Here is a 19973-nt window from a genome sequence, read left to right as displayed (position 1 = left end):
TTCCTCCATCAGGCTAATGATCATGCTATTTTTCTCTTGTCCTCCTCATCTTTGTAAATTTCTCTTTACTATCTTATCTAAAAACCCATGTAAAGATATGTTAAAGTGTTTCATAATGCACTTTTCTGAAAGTGTCATCCCTTTTCCCAGCAGAATCTACATGTCCTCTTAGTTTCTAGGCCGTGCAATAATCTGAATAACAAATGACCATGTTCAGGAATAATTAGCATATTCCTGATTTAGATGACAAAAACAGTAGTATCCCTCTTTTGTTCATACCTCCTTCAACTATCCTCATTACAGCCAGTGGTCCAAGCTGCTGTATTCAGTCTTAAACCCAGGGGTCCTGCGCCTGCCTGTGTGCATGATTAATAATCATGCTTTACATTATGCTAATTCAGATCAGCTTGAATTGAAGGAGAGAGGACCCTGTAATTAATAGGATGAGTAAAACAAGTTCATTACTGGGACTACTTATAAAATAAAGGTAGCCTGGACATTTTTGTATGCCTGTGATATTCGTGAGAATGTGTGTTTGACTGTCAGAGAAAACATGAAACTAAGGTCAGGTGCCAATTGCTTCGAACAAGTCTTGGTGTAAATTAAGTTTCCTCCTGTCAATCAAGGGGTTTGGTCGGTTTTATGGTTGCATTGGTGGTCATTTTGAGAATCATGATTCTATAATGGAGAACACTGAGGCTTCAAGGTCATATTTGCTTGACTGACTCGTGTCCTTCATGACAAAGAGGGATTATTGCAGCTCCTACCTCCCATAGTGTATTCAAGGATTTTCTATTTGAATCTGGTCACACAACAAAACAAAACATTTTGATGTAGGTTACCAAAATTTCACACTCATTTCAGACTCCAATATGTTGGACATAAGCTTAAAGCTCCTGTCAGGAACTGCGTGGTCATGTTTGGCACCCCTGTGGACAAAGAAATTCCTCTTATGTTATCGCTAGTGTGGGGTTTCTCCTCCATTAATCTCACCGTGAATTCTTTTAACACTCAAGTAAACTTTCACTTTTGTTGGAGACAGTTCAAAGAGGCTGTTTGTTGGCTGCCGATAGCACTACATGTAGCTGGCCACTACATTTGCTTGATGTCCCGTTTCAAACATAACTGTACATAGGTAAATACTTCACCTTAGCGCGTTGCTGATCTCCATTTAATGTCAAAACAAACACACACCTTGCTAAAGGTGATTTACGACAGTGTGCGTGAGTCTCCGGGCCAGAAGGTGGCGCTTTTGCTATGACTATGAATTTCAACAACATATGAATATGTAGTATTTTTGAAAACTTGCTTAGCATTTAGAACTGACATCCAGTATTTTTAATTTATGCCCATGTTTAAATTACAGGAAAGCATAATACCCTCTCATTGATGCTAATATAAATAGCATTATCCCACTAATCTGTACTGTAGCCCTATGCTAACATGGATGTTTTTATTTTCTTTTTAATTTACTCACACTTTTTTTTTCTAATTCTCTCAAGATAACTTCAAAGGGAAAACCAGCATCATTATAAAAAAAAAATAACCTGAGGAAACAACTAATGTAACTTTTTATCAAGGGGAAAAAAACAAGAGGTAGAAAGCTTAAAAATAAAATTTGGTTGTGAACAGCCCAAATCAGCACACACTGTGCACTGTATTTTCAAAATGTATTATTTTCAAAGTTTTTAAACTTGTGGGTTATAGGTGATGGCTAAATTGACCAACAGGCACCCTGTAGCTGTCTGCAAATGGGCCAAATGCCTGCCTGTTTGCTTTGTCCTAATATGAAAAAATGGCTTGAGTTCAACATTTACCTGTCACATATTGGCTTCAAAACCCCCTATACTCTGCAGCCATATATTATACATTCTATGGGAAAACCAGAGACATTTTATCTTGAGACAAGAAAAAAAATGGTTGAGATATCAAGAAAATGACTTCCAGATCCAAAGAATGGAGTATGAGGCCTATGGGTGCATTTTCAGCTTAAGGCTACCATACATATCTGATTTAGGAATGGGTTTATGAAAAAATAAAATAGATAAAAATAAAAAAATTCAATGTAGGAGTAAGTAGGTTTAAAAGCATTATGTTCCCTGTTTCCCACATGCTAAAAATAGCATTATCATGCTATTTTTTCTGTTTGGCTAATATATTAGCTAATATATCAGCTAACATATTAGCCAAACCGGGTCACATGACCCAAGAGGCCAGGTTAGGATATCGAATAAATTAGCACAGTCTACGTTTGTTTTGGACTTTAATCACATTTCATAGTCCAAACCTCACTGAATTAAAATAAATTAGTCACGGTTTCTCATACGTGGGGAAAAATACCAACATGCTATCTTTTTAACTGACGATGTGTTAGCTAAACTTCACTCCACGTATGTCCCTGCTTCACCTCCGCCGCCGTTTCCTTTGTAATATGATATTTAACCGTAATACGCCTAATAAACGGGCCACGGGAGAAGTTGAAACTTCAGCAGACTTTGGAAACTTGACGCACACACTCTCCTCTTGTCTGTCTGTCTGTGTGTGTGTGTGAGGTGCCACATCGAAACGGAATATAAACAGCGGAAAAATGAGCATCATGCTGCTAATCCTGCTGCAGTCTGTGGTTCTAGAAGCTTCTACTCCTCTGCGGTGTGACCCGCGGTTTACAGGTACTGTTTGTCAACTGTTTTATGCTAAAACAGGCTTTATTATATGCATTATGAGCAGCTGTATGATTAATCCTTTCGTGAGCACTGTGAGTAGTTTTCAGAGCTAGACGCTAACTTTTTTTTTGCAGCACATCTTATGCTTATGCTAAAATATGATTTTTCAAAACTTATAAACAACAACAAGATGATGGAAATGATCTAAAAGTAGCTTTTATCTTGTGGAGAAGACATCATATTTAAGTTGTAATCATGGTTTTCTGATTGATATTGATCGTCCTGTATAAAAAAGTGCAAGCTTCAGCGATTTATTGATACTTTGCAGACGGACAGGCATTTCAGAAAGCTGCTGAGGCAAGTCCAGAGGTTTACCAAGATCAGTATTTTCCAGGCCACATTGAGGCTTGTAGAGAAACCACTCCTGCCATCTAGTGTCTGCCACAGTGTCAGCTAATGACATGCTGCTGATGTGTCTTACAGGACTGTGCAAGCCAACAGTGGAAGAAAAACGTAAGTACCCTTTGGGCTTGGATTGAGGAAGGGCTGTGTCCTGTATGAACAGTTAAAACAGCTGATCTTCTCTTTGGGATGTTTGAATCATATTAAATGATTTTTACTGTGACTTTTTAAGTCCTGAAACCACCCAGTTTTCACCCCAAAGCTTTAAATCTTGTGTTAGTCAAGTTACACCCCTGTGGATTTTTGTTTCAACAACAAAAAGGATGAGATCATGGAAGCCACACGCCCCTCATGGAGTCTGAGCCAAAAGCACCATCATGTGTATTTTTAGATGATCAATGACACTATGAAATATTCAGATTCTAATTTCCAGAGATAATAGAAATATTTGGAGCTTGTAATTAAGCATGTGACAGATGGAGATACATGCCTGACCCTTCAAAATAAGATTGATAAATTCACATCTTTCATGATGCTTTAATTTGAAATCCTCTCCTCCACCTCAGCCAAATGCACAGATGTCTTACTCTCCTACTGCGACGACATGCCCTACTCTCAAACCATGTTTCCTAACACCCTCGGACACAAGACCCGTGAGGACGCCGAGGCCGGGGCCGAGTACCTCCTCATGAGCGTGGCCGAGTCCCTGCTCGGTGGAGAGTGCAACCCTGAGATCCGCATGCTGGGCTGCTCCGTGCTGGCGCCCCGCTGCGAGAAGGCAAAGGTGATGAAGCCGTGCCGCTCCACCTGCGAGGCGGTGCGTAAAAAATGCAGCCATGCTTTCGAGGGGATCGAGATGGCCTGGCCTTACTTCCTGGACTGTGATCGCTTCTTTGTCAGTGATGAAGAGGGATGTTATGACCCCCTGGAGGGCCTTGCAGGTGAGAGTTTTCATCATTATCATTTGTATCGTGTGCTAAGAGACATAACTTTCAAACCAAACTATTTAAATATGAAGAAGCATATTTCATCAGACATCTGGTTTGCACACATGTGGCTCACCTCTCACACATCCAAAACTTGATCCTCTTTTCTGCACATATAAACTCTGTCTTAAGTACGACCTGTGGCTATTTTCCACATGCTTGTATTCGCACACCTTCCTTGTAAGACACCATATAAAAGCAAACACTTTCTGACAGCATTTTTCGAAACAGTTGTGAATTCCTCTTTTATGCAAGTTTCTGAAAGTTCAGCTAAAAAAAGCCCGCTGCCATGTGTGAGCCATATGAGAGCATGGACAGCAGGAATCTTCAGGACAGAAGGAGCTGATCGGAGCACTGAGACATAAAATTTGATCATAAGTTTACAGCGAAACGTGAACACGGCTGTAAAACTCTTAAAGTCGGCCCATGAAAAGAATAACTGAATCACTAAGTCTGATTTGATTGCTGTGCAAAACTTTCATGTGGGATTTGATTCAGATGTTTGTCAGCAGGTTGGATCAGTGAGCTTATTCCCATCTTCATGTTAATTCAAAACTGATGTTCATGCTTTGATTCCATGTTACTTCCAGGGTTTCAGACAGTAATACTGCACAGTGTACACATAATCTGGAAGGATATATAACATAAATACTAGCGTAATCCTCGCCTTACTTATTTAAAATCCTTCATATAACATGAGGAAGTGTTAAGGGTTAGCCTGACAAGTTAAGAGCTCCCCAAAAAATGAAAATTAAACAACAGCCAGTTGCTCTCAAGATTGTCTGGATCCATGCTTTGAAGACATGTGCTGTCTTTCTCTCTGCCCTCAGAGTGAACTGAATATCTTTGAGATTTTGGACTTGTGCCACATGAAAGTTGTTCAGTCAGAAGAAAAAAAATCAATTATTCACTGCAACGAGTCATATCTGGGAGCTCCCTGCCCCTTCCATGTGCCTATGTGAAATACCAAAACCTGAAGCGGGGAGAGCACACCTCCTATCTCTTTCATGTACATTCATGAAAAGCTCTGGCAGGGAGAGCAGCAGCAAAGACACAAAGAGATACACAACACCCATTTTGCTATTTGATAACTGGATGCGTAGATGTAATTAGTTGTCAAAATCAAGAAACATCAATTTGGACACGTGCGGAAGAAACTAGCTGGTGTTGTTAGTTAAAAAGGTTCACTATGACATCACTTCAGTGCCCAGACTTTTTGAAGGCCAGGGGCGAAAAGAAAAAAGATGGCACATGCAATGTGCTCTTGCCACTGTAGAGGGCACTAAGTTCCTTGTGTTCTCTACAGTGGCACTTTTGGATTTTTGCCTCCCAAGAGGGCAGTTTAGTGTGTTTTGACAACCAGGAAGGCACTTGAGTATAGGTTTTGGCTCTCAAGAGGGCCCTTTTAGCATGTATTTTAGCCCCAAAGGTGGCACTTGAACTTTTGTTTTTCCAACAACTGGGCCATGAAGGGGGCGGGCAAAATGCATTATTACAGCAATAATACAATTTTTACAATAATATTGTGAACATTGATATGGCTTTTTATTGTGACTGGGATTCAACATGATGTATGACCCTGGAAAAAAATAATTTGACTTGAAAGCTGTGACAGCCCATCAGCCCATGTTTTTATTTTGACATTCCATCAAAATATTGTATGATAAGTAAAGTTTATTTATAGTGACCCCCCCCCCCCCCCCCCAAAAAAAATAAAATAAATAAATAAATAAATAAAATAAAATAAAATTAAAAAAGATAAAATAAATAAATAAATTAAATAAAAAAGAATTAAAAAAAATAGTAATATAAAAATATATAAATAAATAATTAGATAAATAAATGAAAAAGATTAAAAAATCAGGCTACTGTTGTTTGCAACTCTGCCAAGCATTTTAGCCTCTTTTAGCTAACTGTTTTGACTTGAATACCCTCATGTTTGGTTTCTTGCTGCAATTGTTTTTTTTTTAAAAAAGAAGCTCTATTCTGTGTCTTTCATGCTGCAAACTATATGTTTTAACAACTTCTCTTTAACTTTTAACAGTAAGCTGATAAAGAAACAGAAAGATAGGGATGGGGACCCAAACAGGGCTAAAAGCTTAGCTAAATGTTCAACACAACACACAACTTTTCAAATAACACTGCTCTAATGATGTGTTGCACTGCCCCCTAGTGGCCCCAAATCTATAAAACTGCTTTAACATGTCACATCTCTGATTGAATGAGTCCTGGAGCTCTGGAAATAAAAGAAAAGGACAAAGAAGGACAAAGTTACCGTTTCCATATTTTGACGCTAAAGGAAAAGAATGAGGAATTAATGAGGGTGAGCACGTTTGTCAGAGGTGATGGAGCCTAAATATAATATCAGTATCTCACGGCTGACAGTTTTGATGGGTACAATTTATTCCTGGTGATTTCACTCTGGCAGCACGAGGGTTTAATGTGTTCCACACGGACTCTGAGCTGTTAATGGTTTCTACAAAGTGTGAATACAGAAATAAAGGCTGAGATCAGCCGATTTAAAGCCGAGAAACACATTTGGTTCATCGGGTGTGTTTTGGGACGCACTAACTATCTTTACCATCTTTTTGGCCCAAGAGGCCTGAAGAAATGAAGAGACCTTTTTAACATTTGATCTGAAACATAACAATCAGAGCTTCAGTACAGTGAACAAAGCTGATGAGATAATGTTTTGTCGTTACAGCCCAACAGGATGTGGAGGACTATGATGGTATGGAAATGCTTCCTCCTGAGGAGCCTGCCACAGCGCTTAAGTTCACCTATCACTCCAACGCTCAGATGATCGACATCCTCAAGAAAACCGAGGAACAATGCTCTGACATAGCGAGAACATACAGCATCGGACGCAGCATGGAGGGACGGGAGCTGCTTGTGATTGAGTTCTCCAACAACCCGGGACAACATGAGCTACGTGAGTTTAACATGTCAAAGAGGTAAAAGAGGGAAAAATGTGTAAAAACACAGAAAGGAGAAAATGATGTTTCAACATGGATGCAGAAAAAAAAGGAAAACCGAGAATTGAACCCTGTGGTACACCACAGCATCTTCCATGATAACAAACCTGAGTTTTCTGTAAATGTGACCCTCCACAGTGGAGCCAGAGATTAAGTACATCGGGAACATGCACGGAAATGAAGTCCTGGGCCGTCAGCTGCTGATCTACTTGGCTCAGCATCTCTGCTCGGAGTATTTGCTCGGGAGTGAACGCATCCAGACGCTCATCAACACCACCCGCATCCACATCCTGCCCTCCATGAACCCAGATGGTTACGAGGTGGCGGTCACTGGGATCCAGGACAATTCTGATGGTGATGAAGACGGGGTCAGTTTCCACTGACACTAGAGATGGGCGTTTGGAATAAACCTGCTCACCTGAGCATCTGTAACATTAACTATTGATTAATTAATTCATCTGTTCATCAGTCTTCCTGAGCCAACGCTGCTGTGATAGTAGGTTGAGACAAAAAGGGCGATTTATTAACCAAGAGAACATTGTTCAAGCGGTACATTAACATAGTAGTGGTTGTGTTGTACTTGTATACAGTATCGCAGTGTTTGCAATATGGGCTGAGATTTGTCCCAATAGTAAATTAATTTGAACCATAAAATTGAATTTGAAAAGCATGATCTGAAATTGAATTTAATGTTTCGAGTCAACGACCATTGTAACCTATATTAGCGTTAGCTCTAACTAGCTAACTAGTTAAGCATCGTGACCAATTGTGAACCAGTTTTTAGTCAGTCCCCAAAGGTTTTGGAGAAATGTGAGATGACGCTTTTGAAATACTATCAAACATGACACTTAAATAGTTTTATGGTTGTCATATGATACGGGGTGGTGTACTTGAATGAAAGAGGCGTAGTTAACCTGATTAAACCTGAATCAGCTCAGTAAGTTTTTCTCATGGACATAGACTACGTCTGGACATGCCACTCTAAATAGAAACTGAGTTTGAGAACTGAATCAGAATTTTGTGAAATAAAACTGAATTTTACATTTAAATTGAGCTTAATTTTTAAATTGGTTCATTTCAAGGTAAATGAATTAAGCTTCAAAACATCAAATTCAATTTAAGATCATGCTTATCAATATATCTCAGCCCATAGAGCAAGACTGGTCTCTGAACTGAAATAGTCCCACACAACACTTTGCTTCAATCTCTTCATTTTTAATTTGTTCACTGCAAAAAATGAAACCTTATCAAGTGCTTTTGTCTTATTTTAAGTAAAAATGGTCTTTTTATACTCTATATGAGCCATATTCAACTGATCAGTCCAGAAAAATGGCTTGTTTTAAGTTATTTAAAGATGAAAATGTGGTCTGAATTGCTTGTAATAAGTAAAACAGATTTTTTAAAACTTGTTACAAGTAATTCAGACATCATTTAAGCCTTAAAACAATTTAAAAGCAGATATTTTTCTGGGCTGGTCAGGTGAATGTGGTTCATATTGAGTCTAAAAAGACATGTTTTTTACTGATAATAAGACAAAACTTCTTGATAAGATTTCAGTTTTTTGCAGTGTTGCAAATTGAAATCAACGTCGCTCTGCTCAGGTTCTTCATCTACCTTCCCTCTCCCTTGCTTCTTAAGTTACATCGCCCCCTGGTGGATAAGATGTCTCATTGCTTTCGTAAAATTCACTCCTATAATGTGATGATAGATATTATTATATCTAAACATTGATCATGGATTGATTGTTGCTCAGATTTACAGCTGTGTATGTTGAATCAGACTTGTTCAGTGTTTGTTTAATCTTCGTCTAAGCCTCTCCTCTTACCTCCTCAGAGCCACGTCTATGATTCATGGAACATCGGCAGAAACAACGCTCAGAACATTGACCTGAACAGAAACTTCCCTGATCTCACAACCATAGTTTACAACCGCCGCAGACAGAAGGGCTACCGCACCGACCACATCCCCATCCCAGACTATTACTGGTTTGGTAAGGTACAGGATCAGTCCTTATCTGTATCTGTCAGTGATTAATATTTATTATTTTATAAGCTGAGGAGCTTTTCTGTCACTTCAAACTCAGAGCAAAGTTTTGATGCTGAACACAGGTGGCACCTGAGACATACGCCGTCATGAAATGGATCCGCTCCATCCCGTTTGTGCTCTCTGCTAACTTCCACGGTGGAGACCTGGTGGTGTCTTACCCCTATGATCTGTCCAAACACCCACTGGAGCGCAACATGTTCTCCCCGACACCAGATGAACAGGTAACCATGCTCCTAGACACACATCGTTCACCTCTGGTTTGTCAGAAAGTTGACAAAAAATAATCCCCAGGCTTTTATTTTGTAGGTGTTCAAACTTCTGTCAAAGACTTACTCAACTTCTCATGAAAGGATGGCGAATGAAAACGCTCGGTGTGGACCGTCTCGCAGTCACAGTCAGAGGGGAATCGTCAATGGAGCTCAGTGGGCGAGCATCGCAGGAGGTGAGCAGAGATTTTTCTCCACAGCACAAACTGAAATTCTGAGAGGAGCCACAAGAGGTCACTGCAGGATCAGGTACAGCAGTGAGAAGCAACCTCTGGTGTGCCTTGTCTCATGGAATTCTGGGTAAAGCAGTTCTTACGTGTCTCCGCTCAGGAATGCAGGACTTCAACTATCTGCACACCAACTGTTTCGAGGTGACAGTGGAGCTGGGCTGTGATAAATTTCCCCCTGAAGAAGAATTATTCATTGGCTGGCATGAAAATCACGATGCTCTGCTCACGTTTATGGAAGCAGTAAGAGCAGGACTACATATGTTTTCAACTCCTGTCATCTGTGTGTTTTTTTTATTTGGCACTCATGAGTTTTCCTCCTCTTGCTTCTCAGGTCCATCGAGGTATCAAAGGTATCGTAAAAGATGAAGAGGGCAACGTTATCAAAGGGGCTCGAATATCAGTCAGAGGAATCCGACATGATGTCACCACAGGTAACGAAACATCAGGTTGTCTAAAGCTGTGTTTTAGTTTGTTTCAATCTAGGGTTGATTTTACTCAGGCCATGTTCATGGTGTTGACATCACCCAAACAAAAAGTTTTGACCTCTGTTCAGATCATGGTCAACCCAACATCAGGTTTTTACATCAACTTAAGGTGAAATAGTAAGACTACTTCTTAATCCTAATATAACTTGGGCTGTTTGCAAATTAGTAATGATTGGCTGCTTCAGATAATGACATCATCCAAATATCAGGGAATGATGTCCTCCTACAGTCAGATAGTAACATGACACCAAAGTCTAGGTATGACATCATCCTGACCTCTCAACACAATATCAGATCATGGCATCACCAAAATGATAGAGTGTTAAGTTACTTAACATAAGGCCCAGATTCACCAAACCAAACAGGCACTAACAGGCAGGATTACTGCACCTGTTAGACTGTTTTAAAGATGGCGGACATTGTGCTCATGTCTGTTATAATTTTTGAGATCTCGTGCTGTGAAAAACCAAACTTTCTCATTATCCTTGTTTCTAATCTATGAGGAATGATTATTTGATAAGTGCTGTTCAGTCTGTAATCTTCTGATAAAATGTCCATTTCTTTTGTAGGAAAGTTTGTTTTTCTCACTCTTTTCTTAGTGACACGGCTACGGTTTGACGTGTATATAGCTGTTATTGCTGAGTATGCATGCCAAGGTCAACGGTGCAAAATTTAATTTGCCAATTTTTTACAGTTGTGCATGCAGCTAAGGCCAAACGGGCAGTTCCAGAGTGGTACGTTATGACCATTAGGCAACATCCAGTTTAGAAAAATCAAGCCTACGCAGAAAAGTTGCTGTTCATTGAGAATCTGCTTGAGACATACACATCACGTACACACCAAGCCAAAAAAAATAAAAACAGACTTTTAAAGTGGTAAAAACCTATTTACAGCCCGATTCTGAAATGCTAATTTTGCCACTGGCAAAAACTGTGCGGGGGTAAATTTTTTCTAATTCAGCAGATTGGTAGATATTAAGATCATAAGTTTGTCCAGTCTTAAGCGCAGCTTAGCTCATGAGGCTGAAAGGCGTCCTATAGCTGTTAGAAAGGAAGCTCAAATCCTGCGTCATTTCAAATATGGCTGCTGCCAACGATCACTTCATTCGTCTCCGTCAGGAACACAGGGGACGTAGCTTAAACTACGTCCATTGTTTATACAGTCTGTGGTTACGACTAATGGTCCCATTTGTGTAATGACTTAATCAGCATTATACTGTGTTGTTACCCCAACACCAGAAAATGTGTGAAAACAACATCAGATAAAGACAAAATCCCATCATCAGGCTATGACAATATTTAAAGATGATGACATCAGCAAACTAAGGATCTGAATTCTACCGGTCATTACATTGTGATTTTACCCCAACATCCAGTTAAACCAGTGTGAGAGTAAGGCAAGTTTCTTTATAGATCACATTTCAGCAACGCAATTCAAAGTTCTTTACAGAAATTCAATTAAAAAGCAGATAAAGAATAACAAGATACAAGATAAGACACAACAAAACAAAATAAAATCAAAAAAAGAAAGAAGGTTAAAACTGATTTTAAGATGTGAGCATAAAAGTTGCAAAGCAGAGTTGCAGAGTTTGTGGTTTAAAAAGATATTAAAAAGATTTGTTACAATTTTCTGATGAAAGGCAGCTGTAAAAATGTGAGTCCTCAACCTGGATTTAAAGGAGCCGAGAGTTTCAGCAGACCTGATATTTTCTGGCAGTGTGTTCCAGATATTTGGAGCATAGAAGCTGAATGCTGCTTTTCCAAATTTGGTTCATCACCTTCTGTAACGTCAGGTGATGACTGAACCCTAAACTTTGCATCACTCCATTGTCAGATTATTAAGTCAAACAAATGACAAGTAAGATCTAATAATGATGTTACCTCAAGGTCAGGCAATTGTGTTGGTAATGGTAATGATCTCGACACAGTCTGGCTTTAGTTTCAGACCTTTCAGTTTGTTGGTAGTTTGCTTTTATTTTAGCTGAATCTAACCCTGTTTCATGTTTGCAATGTTTTCAGTTTATTACTTCATTCTCCAGTTCATCTGAACCCTGACATCAGTGGTTTTACAAGCCGAGTCTCTGATTCTATTTTCAATTAACAAATTTACAAATTGAACTTCTTTTTGTTCACTTCTACTAACATGGACACGTGAAACCAACTGATATGATTGGTTAAAACCCCTTAAAATTTGTGTGTCTTTATATTTTTGAGGAATGTTTTTAATTAATTTTAATACTATATCCAATTTGAAACACATGAATAGAGGAAAAACTTTCCTGGAGCGGCTTTGCAAAATGAAATAAAGACAAAAAAAAGAAAAAAGCTCATTCCCATTCATACATTTTTTTCTCTTTCCCTGTCAAGCTGAAGACGGAGACTACTGGCGCCTACTCATCCCTGGCGTCCACATCGTCTCCGCCTCAGCCCCCGGCTACACGCGAGCTGTGAAGAGAGTCCACCTCCCTGCTCACATGACCACTGCAGGCCGTGTGGACTTCATCCTGCAGAAAGCTGCTGCAGAGCCCGACGTGCAGGAGGAGGACATTACCCTCCCGTCTATGGGCAGCTACGACCGCTTTGATCCCTTCAACCAGTACGAGCGCTACACCCTGATGGCCGAACTGCGCGTGAACCGGGAAGAGAGGGTGGAGAAGCCGTGGTGGTGGAGCTACTTTGTGCTGCCGGGAGTCCCTGCTCCAACATGGCTGCTCAAACACATTTAAAGCTTTAATGAGAGATGAAATCTGATAGTACACCGTCATCACAAAAGCCAAAACATAACAAACCTGCTGCTTTTTATGTCACGCTGCACAAAGAATCAAAGCTAGCTGGCTGGCGCTACTGTTGCCTTTTACATTATGTGTGCTATGTTTTTACCTAAATCCAATCTTAAAAATCACTATGCAAAAACTTTAAAATCACAGAAAAAGTACAAAAACAGAAAATTCTATTATTGCAGAAATAAAATCAACCTTATTAAAAACACTTTCTGTGTATATAGTCCTCTCTATAGATATTTCCTCTCTTTAAACGTGAGTTAACACGACAGCGTCTCTTCTACAAAACGCTAAAACGCAGTGAAAAAAATCTGTGTTTGCGTGGAAACGCTTGGGGCTGAAAACGCTGTAGTAAGCATGCCATGCCTATAGGTGGTGCTATAACTGTCGTGTACAGAAGCCGCTTTTGGGAGATTTCCCCCGAAGTACAGTTGGGCCGGTCATCTGGTGTATAGGGGAATACAAAGTTAAAAAGTGGGGCTAAAGATGCTCATTTTGTTGAAAAACAGTCAACAGATTCAGCAGATTGAGCAGCACAAACACAACACGGTAGTGTGCGACGATCGTAGCAACGGCTGTTGTCCTGTTTAATACGCGCGCGCGCGAGGCGGAGTGTGACGTCAGCGTTTCAGAAAAATCCCACTCTAACGGCCGTTTTCAAAGTTTGCTTTTTTTAGGTCTGCTGAAACGCCGTTTCCGTGTAAACGCGAGGCTGAAACGCAACAAAACTTTTGAGTTTCACCCTAAAACCGTTGTCCCCTAAAAGGGCATAAACATGTTAAAGAAAGCTCTTCAGGTTTAATTTTTTTTTTTACATTTTATTGGGAGGTGTTGAAACTGTGCAGCCACTAGAGGGCAGCCTGAGCCAATTCTCCTGAGGTTCTGCACAGTTTGTCTCCCACACGATCTGAAAACCTTAGAGGAAATACTGAATCTTTACAAGTTTGGTTTTATGCCGAGACACAGGTTTTAATATCAACAGCCATTTTTTATTTTATTTTTATTTTTTTACCATGCCATTACTTAAATGCGCTGCCATGCTCCTTTTTGATACAGTTACAATGAAAACAGCATTTTATTTTGGGTGGAAGTATTTCAAAGTCATTCTAGCTTCTGCTTTTCTTAAATGTAACAAAACCCAGCATGTAAAAGAAGAGGTTACATGTGACTTATGTCTTAGAGTACTTCCTTTAAACTTTATTGATTAAAAAAAAAAAAAACCAAAACACTAAAAATAAAATCTCTTACAAACTTTGATTACACCAGAAATTAAAAAAGTGTGAATTCTGAATCTGTAATTTAAGACTTAAAGAAGGAACTGCACTTAATTCTTTCTGAAAATGCTAATTTTATGGACCAAAAAAAAACTTTTCTGTCTTGTTAACTATCTCGTAAACTCGTCCGAACAACAGGCTTCAAATATAAAAAAACACAAGACCCTATACGACCCGCTACATCCAGTTCAAGTCACCACACTTCTCTGTCGGTTTATAATTATATACCCTCCACCTCCCACACAGACGTGTTATTTTGTCAACCTAAGCTTAATTTCTGTTTGTGTATATTTCCTAATGTCACATTAACAGGGACACTAATCTGCTCTTTAAATACTTCCTGCTTTAGAAAGCATGTTTTGACTTGTTTAATTACCTGAGATACTTGTAAAGGTCTGAAACCATGACGTCTACACAAAAAGACACAGGTATGAATGAGTAAACTCGGATATAACTCATGTTTGGGTCTGTTCTGTGCATAAAGCTGGAGTTACTATTTGAAATGTTAGAGTTACAGAGCTTTAAGGACACAATACTGTTTTAAACTCGCTTTAAAAAAGCTCTGGTGGAATAAAAGATTTCTTTAACAAAAGCAGTAAAAAAACAGAGTGAGGAGTGGAAGAGCACCACCAGCCTCAGGGTCCACCGCACGACCAAATCCCATAAACAAAACAGCTTTTTTTATGTAAGGTCATGAAAGCAGCATGGGAAAATTAAATTACACCAAGCACAAAGGTCGAAGAATACTTGTACGGAAATGTAGAGAAAGTCTGCTTAGTGAACGAGTTGACCCATGACAAGCAGGTGAAGAAAATACCGAGCAGGCTTCTCCGGGGATTTCTGAAACACAAACACATGATGTGGCATCGAAGTCAGTGAAGCAAACAGCAGAGGAGAGATGTCCGCCTGTACTGTAGACCTCGAAAACACTGTTATTTTAAAATAACCCAGTTTATTTCTAAATGCTAAATGTTAGATTGTATTATTTTAGATTATTCTTGGATTAAAATTAGCTTAATAAAAGTTTCACTTCATAATAGGATTATGCCTCTTCACAGATATCATGACTAACTGATTTATTTTAAGTCAAACCTTTGTTAAGATTTGGAGCCACACTGAAGAAAACAAACTAAAAGGCAAGTTCTAACAAAATAAAGTTGTACATTCATGAAAATTAAATTATACTTCGAAAATAGTCATAAATTTACTAAACTAAAGTCCTGAATATACATGAAAAGATCAGCTAAGCTTCCTGCATAAAATAAGGAAATAGGGCACATCTTGTGAAGTTACAAGGGCTAGGTGAAAAGTTAATGTATTAGCACATAAACGCTACATAATCATAAATAACACAACTCTGAAAAAGCTGCAAATAACTCAGAAAAAGATCCAGCCATTTGTCCTCAGCTGTTGAATGTAGCTTCACCAGATGATCCACGTTCCCCCTCATACGTTATTTCACTGAGTCAAGGTTCAGGAAGCTTTATTGTCATATTTACACATGGGTAGCATGAGATTACGCCTTCAAGATCCTGTTTTAAAGCCTGAGATCCTAAGAGTTCTTAAGTGCAGGTGAAAAAGAAAGAAAACATTTAGATAAACATAAAAATATGAAAACACAAGTACAGAAAAGTAAAATTAAGGCGGGGTACTTCAGCAATTGCACTCTCATAGATCAACCATAGCTGGATTTAGGACTTCTTTCTGTCATGAAACTACAATTTGCTTCTAATAAGTTTACAACTATTCTTCAACTTAATTAAATTAATTCTTCTTTTTTTAATTTAAAGTGATTTTTAACACTTTTTATGACTTAATTGAGGATGGAGGAGTTGTTGTCATGTTTCTTATGGAGGAGTCAAGCCTGACCACTAGGTTAAACTGGTGCTCCAAACCTGACCAGTTTATAAAGGAACCATGAATCATATAAATCAGAAATGTTTTCTCCAGATTTGATTAAAGATAATTTACATTTGTACAAGTCCCTCAAAAAAAAAAAAAAAAAAAAATGTAAGAAGTTAAAAGTCATAACTCTAAAAATGAATTCTCGCAAATGAAAACTACTTCTTCTGGTTATCCCTTTTTTTTTTCGTTTATCCTCCATTGTACACACTGAAGAGAAATACGTAAAGAAGAAAAAATTAGCAAAATGAAGGTTGTGTTCGTGTTGATTTTGGCGCCCCCTGTGGACAAAGCAGTACCTCTCACCTCTTTGCTGGTCTTACACAAAAACCTAATCCTGTTTCCTTGTTACAGTCAAAGCCTCATTTACAACCAAACATATGCCTCAGAAAATGTAAACAAAGACCGTTTCTGGAGCACCTACCCCCACAGCAGCCATTTTTGACTTACAAACATTAACATGGGTAAAGTCAGTCATTATGCTGATAGTCTAATTTAATTGTTTTGGTCATAAAGACGCATCAGTGTTAATCTTAGATTGTTAAAAATGCAGGTAAAACTCACTCAGAGGAGCTTTAACAGACAACACATGCTGGCTTTTCAGATTAAGAGCCTTAGAAATCACTCTAAAGGCTGATGTATGAGTCTAAACAGGTGGTAAGAAACACTACCTCCAAAAACTGTGATTTTATAAAGTCACTAAAGAATAACAAGAGATTATTTTTACTCCTTAAGAGCTTTGTGTTGTACTTTATCCCCTGAACTACCTGTGATTGAGTGAAATGACATAGCACCATTTACTTTGAGAGGAATATTTTTTTTATAGCAAACATTTCTCTCAGATGTACCTTTTTTAAACATTTTCAGAATCTGACATTAATCCCTCAGTATCTCCTCAGAATAATGGTTCTGAAGTCTAAACCAAACCAAACACCATCTCCAGCCGCCTGAGAGACTGACTGCTTTTCTTTGTCACATGCTCTTTAAATGTGAACATACGACACTCCCACGTAGGATTGACCCTGTTTGCTTTTCTGGGAGCGGTTCCTCAAGTCGCCCATGTCAGGTGGGGTGCCGGGTCACCAATTACTCGGTGAGGCTGAGAAAGTCTCATAGAGCTGCCCCGAGCTGCCAGGTTGTGTTAGCATCATGCTGCTGGAGAGGAGGTAAGAAACGCCTCATTTCAGCTCAGTGAAGCTGCTCTCTGTTCTCAGAGGAGCTTTAATGTCACTCCTCAGGATCACTTTGTAACCATGACTATTTATGAACGCTCCGGACAGCACATTCCCGCTGTTTATTCAGTTTCTTTATTTACTGGTTTCATTTTGTGAGATGTGTGAGCAAACATATACAGCTGACAGGTATTTACAGACACTCACAAACATTCACGTTACGAGTCAGAGAGTAAAGATGAGCCATGATTCATGCCTAAACCAAAACAGTTTTAGAAGACACATAAAAAGGGAATCTGAAATCTGAAATCTGGAAATCTGGTAATGCAAACCTGATCATTGTGGGCAGAAAGAAGTTTGTTCTACCTGTTGATAAAGTGAGCGTGCAGGGGTTTGGGTTTAAGCATTTCCATGTGTTTGTGATGTGATCCCTCTTCCTCTGGTCATGTGTCCAAAAGTTCTGGCAAAAATCCAGTTAGTGGAGAGAAAAAAAGTGCAAAACATTTCTGTGAACAACTTCTCTGTGTAAGTGTATGTACTCAAGATATTTGGTGCAGCGTTAATGGAGCTTGAGGTCACATCAGAAATTTAGGGCCTGTGTCCACTGATAGCTTCTTTTTGCAGTTGCAGCACCCACAACCACACTTTCAGGTTAAAATAATTGCACTTCAACATTGCTTCACATGCTTAATATTTTCTCCCGTATTTAAGAAAAGTTTTCAGACAATGATGTAAAAGTGTCAGATGGGAACCTAGCATTAGCTGCAGCTAACACCTGGATAGCTTCTTTTTGCAGTTGCAGCGCCCACAACCACATTTTCAGATTGAAATAATTGCACTTCAACATTGCTTCACATGCTTAATGTTTTCTCCTATTACCAAAATTTTACAGGATATGATGTAAAAATGACAGGTGGTAACCTAGCATTAGTTGCAGCTAATCCCTGGATAGCTTCTTTTTGCAGTTGCAGCTTCCACAACCACATTTTCAGAATGATCTTACTGCACTTAAACACTGCTTTACATGCTTAATATTATCTTCTCTTCAATAATTTTTTTTACAAAAAAGGATGCAAAAATGACAGGTGGTAACCTAGCATTAGCTTCGGCTAAGACCTGGATAGCTTATTTTTGCAGTTGCAGAACCCACAACCGCACTTTCAGATTAATCTTATTGCACTTGAACTTTGCTTTACATGCTTAATGTTCTATCTTTTTCAAGGAAATTTCACAGAAAATGATGTAAAAAATGTGAGGTAGGAACCTAGCATTAGCTGCAGCTAACACCTGGTGATTGTACCCTTGAATGTTAATGTTGACAAAGTTGATTCTAAAAGATTCTAAATTACTGAACTTTGATTGGTCAAATGTGTGTATGAAGTTGAATTACTAAGAAAAAATTAGAAACACTGGGCTGTGTTGACATTTTGAAGAAAATAGGAGCTACCAATGTCAGAAATGCCCTTAGTGGACACAGGCCCTTATGCAGACTGTACTCACAAAATTTGTTTTTGTACTTTTTTTGTGCTTCCTTGCAACAGGTGCATCTTTAGAGAAATTTATGATACACTGCCATGAAAGTCTCTGGTCCTGGAGTGACATTAAAAAAGCAGAATGTGATTCAGATCCGTCCACTTTAGCCTGTTACAAATGGACTAATGTAGTCTGACTCCCAAGAACCTGAATAAGAAAAAATCCTCCTTTCATTCACACATTTCAACCAGCTGCACATCAAGAGCAAATCTCGTAGCATACTTCCAAACATCTCAAAGCATTTGTCTTTGGGGATAGTTCCATTTCAAGACTCTTCCGGGAGATATTCACTGGGCCCTGCCAAACTCCCATAATTGCAAAAACAGCATTTCATTTCCTAATAATGGCTCAATGTCAAGTCCAATTCAGTCTGCTTGTTAAGCGGCGGCAATTACCAGAACGTACATGTGCAGACAACTCCTCCGGTGGGTGATAATAAGCTACTTTCTTTGTTACAGACCCTGAACAAACTCGAGGGGGGAACACGTGAAGCAAAGATAATGCGGGCAGTCGAGCGTGAGTGTATACAAAACCCCACCAATCGTTCTTGTAGAAAAGCCCTGAGCTGTGACAAAAGCAGGTCCAACTGGGTTAAGGTGATTCCACTTTAATAGTGTTGGGATCTCTAACCACAACAGAATGTAACAATGGAAAATACAGCTGCTCGTTTGTGGAAGTCACTTCCTTTTGAAAGTAAGAGTTAGCATCCGGGCTGATTGACAAGCCATGTTGACGATCTTGGGAGGTATGTCGGGGATTGGAGGGTTTCTTTGTTGAGTGCTTCTGTTGCTGTATTTGGGGTTTCTTCTTCAGCGTGACGGCCAGAGGTCACTGTACAACAAGGCCACACGGGCTTTAGTTTGACCTGCAGGATCAGAGGGAGAATCATGTTTGTTGTCATGTTCCTCTTCAGTTTGATTGTGTTCGTTTGTTTCCATGTGTTGCTGAAACGCTCCAATACTCTCTTTTACAGAGAGTTCAAAGGGGCCACATGTTTGGTGATGACATGTGAAATTCTTAGTCAAGTTGACGTCCTTTGGCTGCTGGACTTACTGAAAATCATCCTTAAGTTCACTAAAGCGTAAAAAAGACGTTTGTTGCAACAATAGCAGAAATTCAGAGTTTTTAAATATTTTTTTTCTGTTGCACAGCTAGGGGCCTGTGAGGCTTTACCCAGACTTAGAGCTAACTGCTAATATCTGCATGCTAACATTCTTATGCCATTAGCATTGGTGGTACCACTACCAGGGACTGGGTTTG

General features: G+C 39.2%; 1 protein-coding gene across 1 annotated transcript; it reads left to right on the top strand.

Moving 5' to 3' along the window:
- The first annotated feature begins 2217 nt into the window (after positions 1 to 2217).
- LOC141811375 (carboxypeptidase Z-like) lies at positions 2218 to 13022 on the top strand. Its single transcript, XM_074699416.1, has 11 exons — positions 2218 to 2669; positions 3147 to 3176; positions 3632 to 4006; positions 6756 to 6983; positions 7165 to 7394; positions 8860 to 9021; positions 9135 to 9293; positions 9379 to 9514; positions 9669 to 9808; positions 9900 to 9999; positions 12420 to 13022. Exons 1-11 carry the CDS (start codon positions 2588 to 2590, stop codon positions 12776 to 12778), a joined length of 2001 nt encoding a protein of 666 aa, XP_074555517.1. The 5' UTR covers positions 2218 to 2587; the 3' UTR covers positions 12779 to 13022.
- Positions 13023 to 19973: the final 6951 nt, after the last annotated feature.

The sequence above is a fragment of the Halichoeres trimaculatus genome, unplaced genomic scaffold (assembly GCF_033239565.1).
Source record: "Halichoeres trimaculatus isolate MK-OKI-2021-1 unplaced genomic scaffold, fHalTri1.1 fHalTri1_scaffold_22, whole genome shotgun sequence".
NCBI lineage: Eukaryota > Metazoa > Chordata > Actinopteri > Labriformes > Labridae > Halichoeres > Halichoeres trimaculatus.
The sequence above is the reverse complement of the archived record's forward strand: the minus strand, read 5'-3'. Positions and strand labels throughout refer to the sequence as shown.

Excerpts from the sequence above, each read along its gene's own strand:
- LOC141811375 (XM_074699416.1), top strand. The coding sequence starts at position 2,588 with ATGAGCATCATGCTGCTAATCCTGCTGCAGTCTGTGGTTCTAGAAGCT. Across the intron at positions 7,395-8,859 it reads CTGATGGTGATGAAGACGGG|AGCCACGTCTATGATTCATG; the intron begins GTCAGTTTCCAC and ends TTACCTCCTCAG. Across the intron at positions 10,000-12,419 it reads CCGACATGATGTCACCACAG|CTGAAGACGGAGACTACTGG; the intron begins GTAACGAAACAT and ends TTCCCTGTCAAG.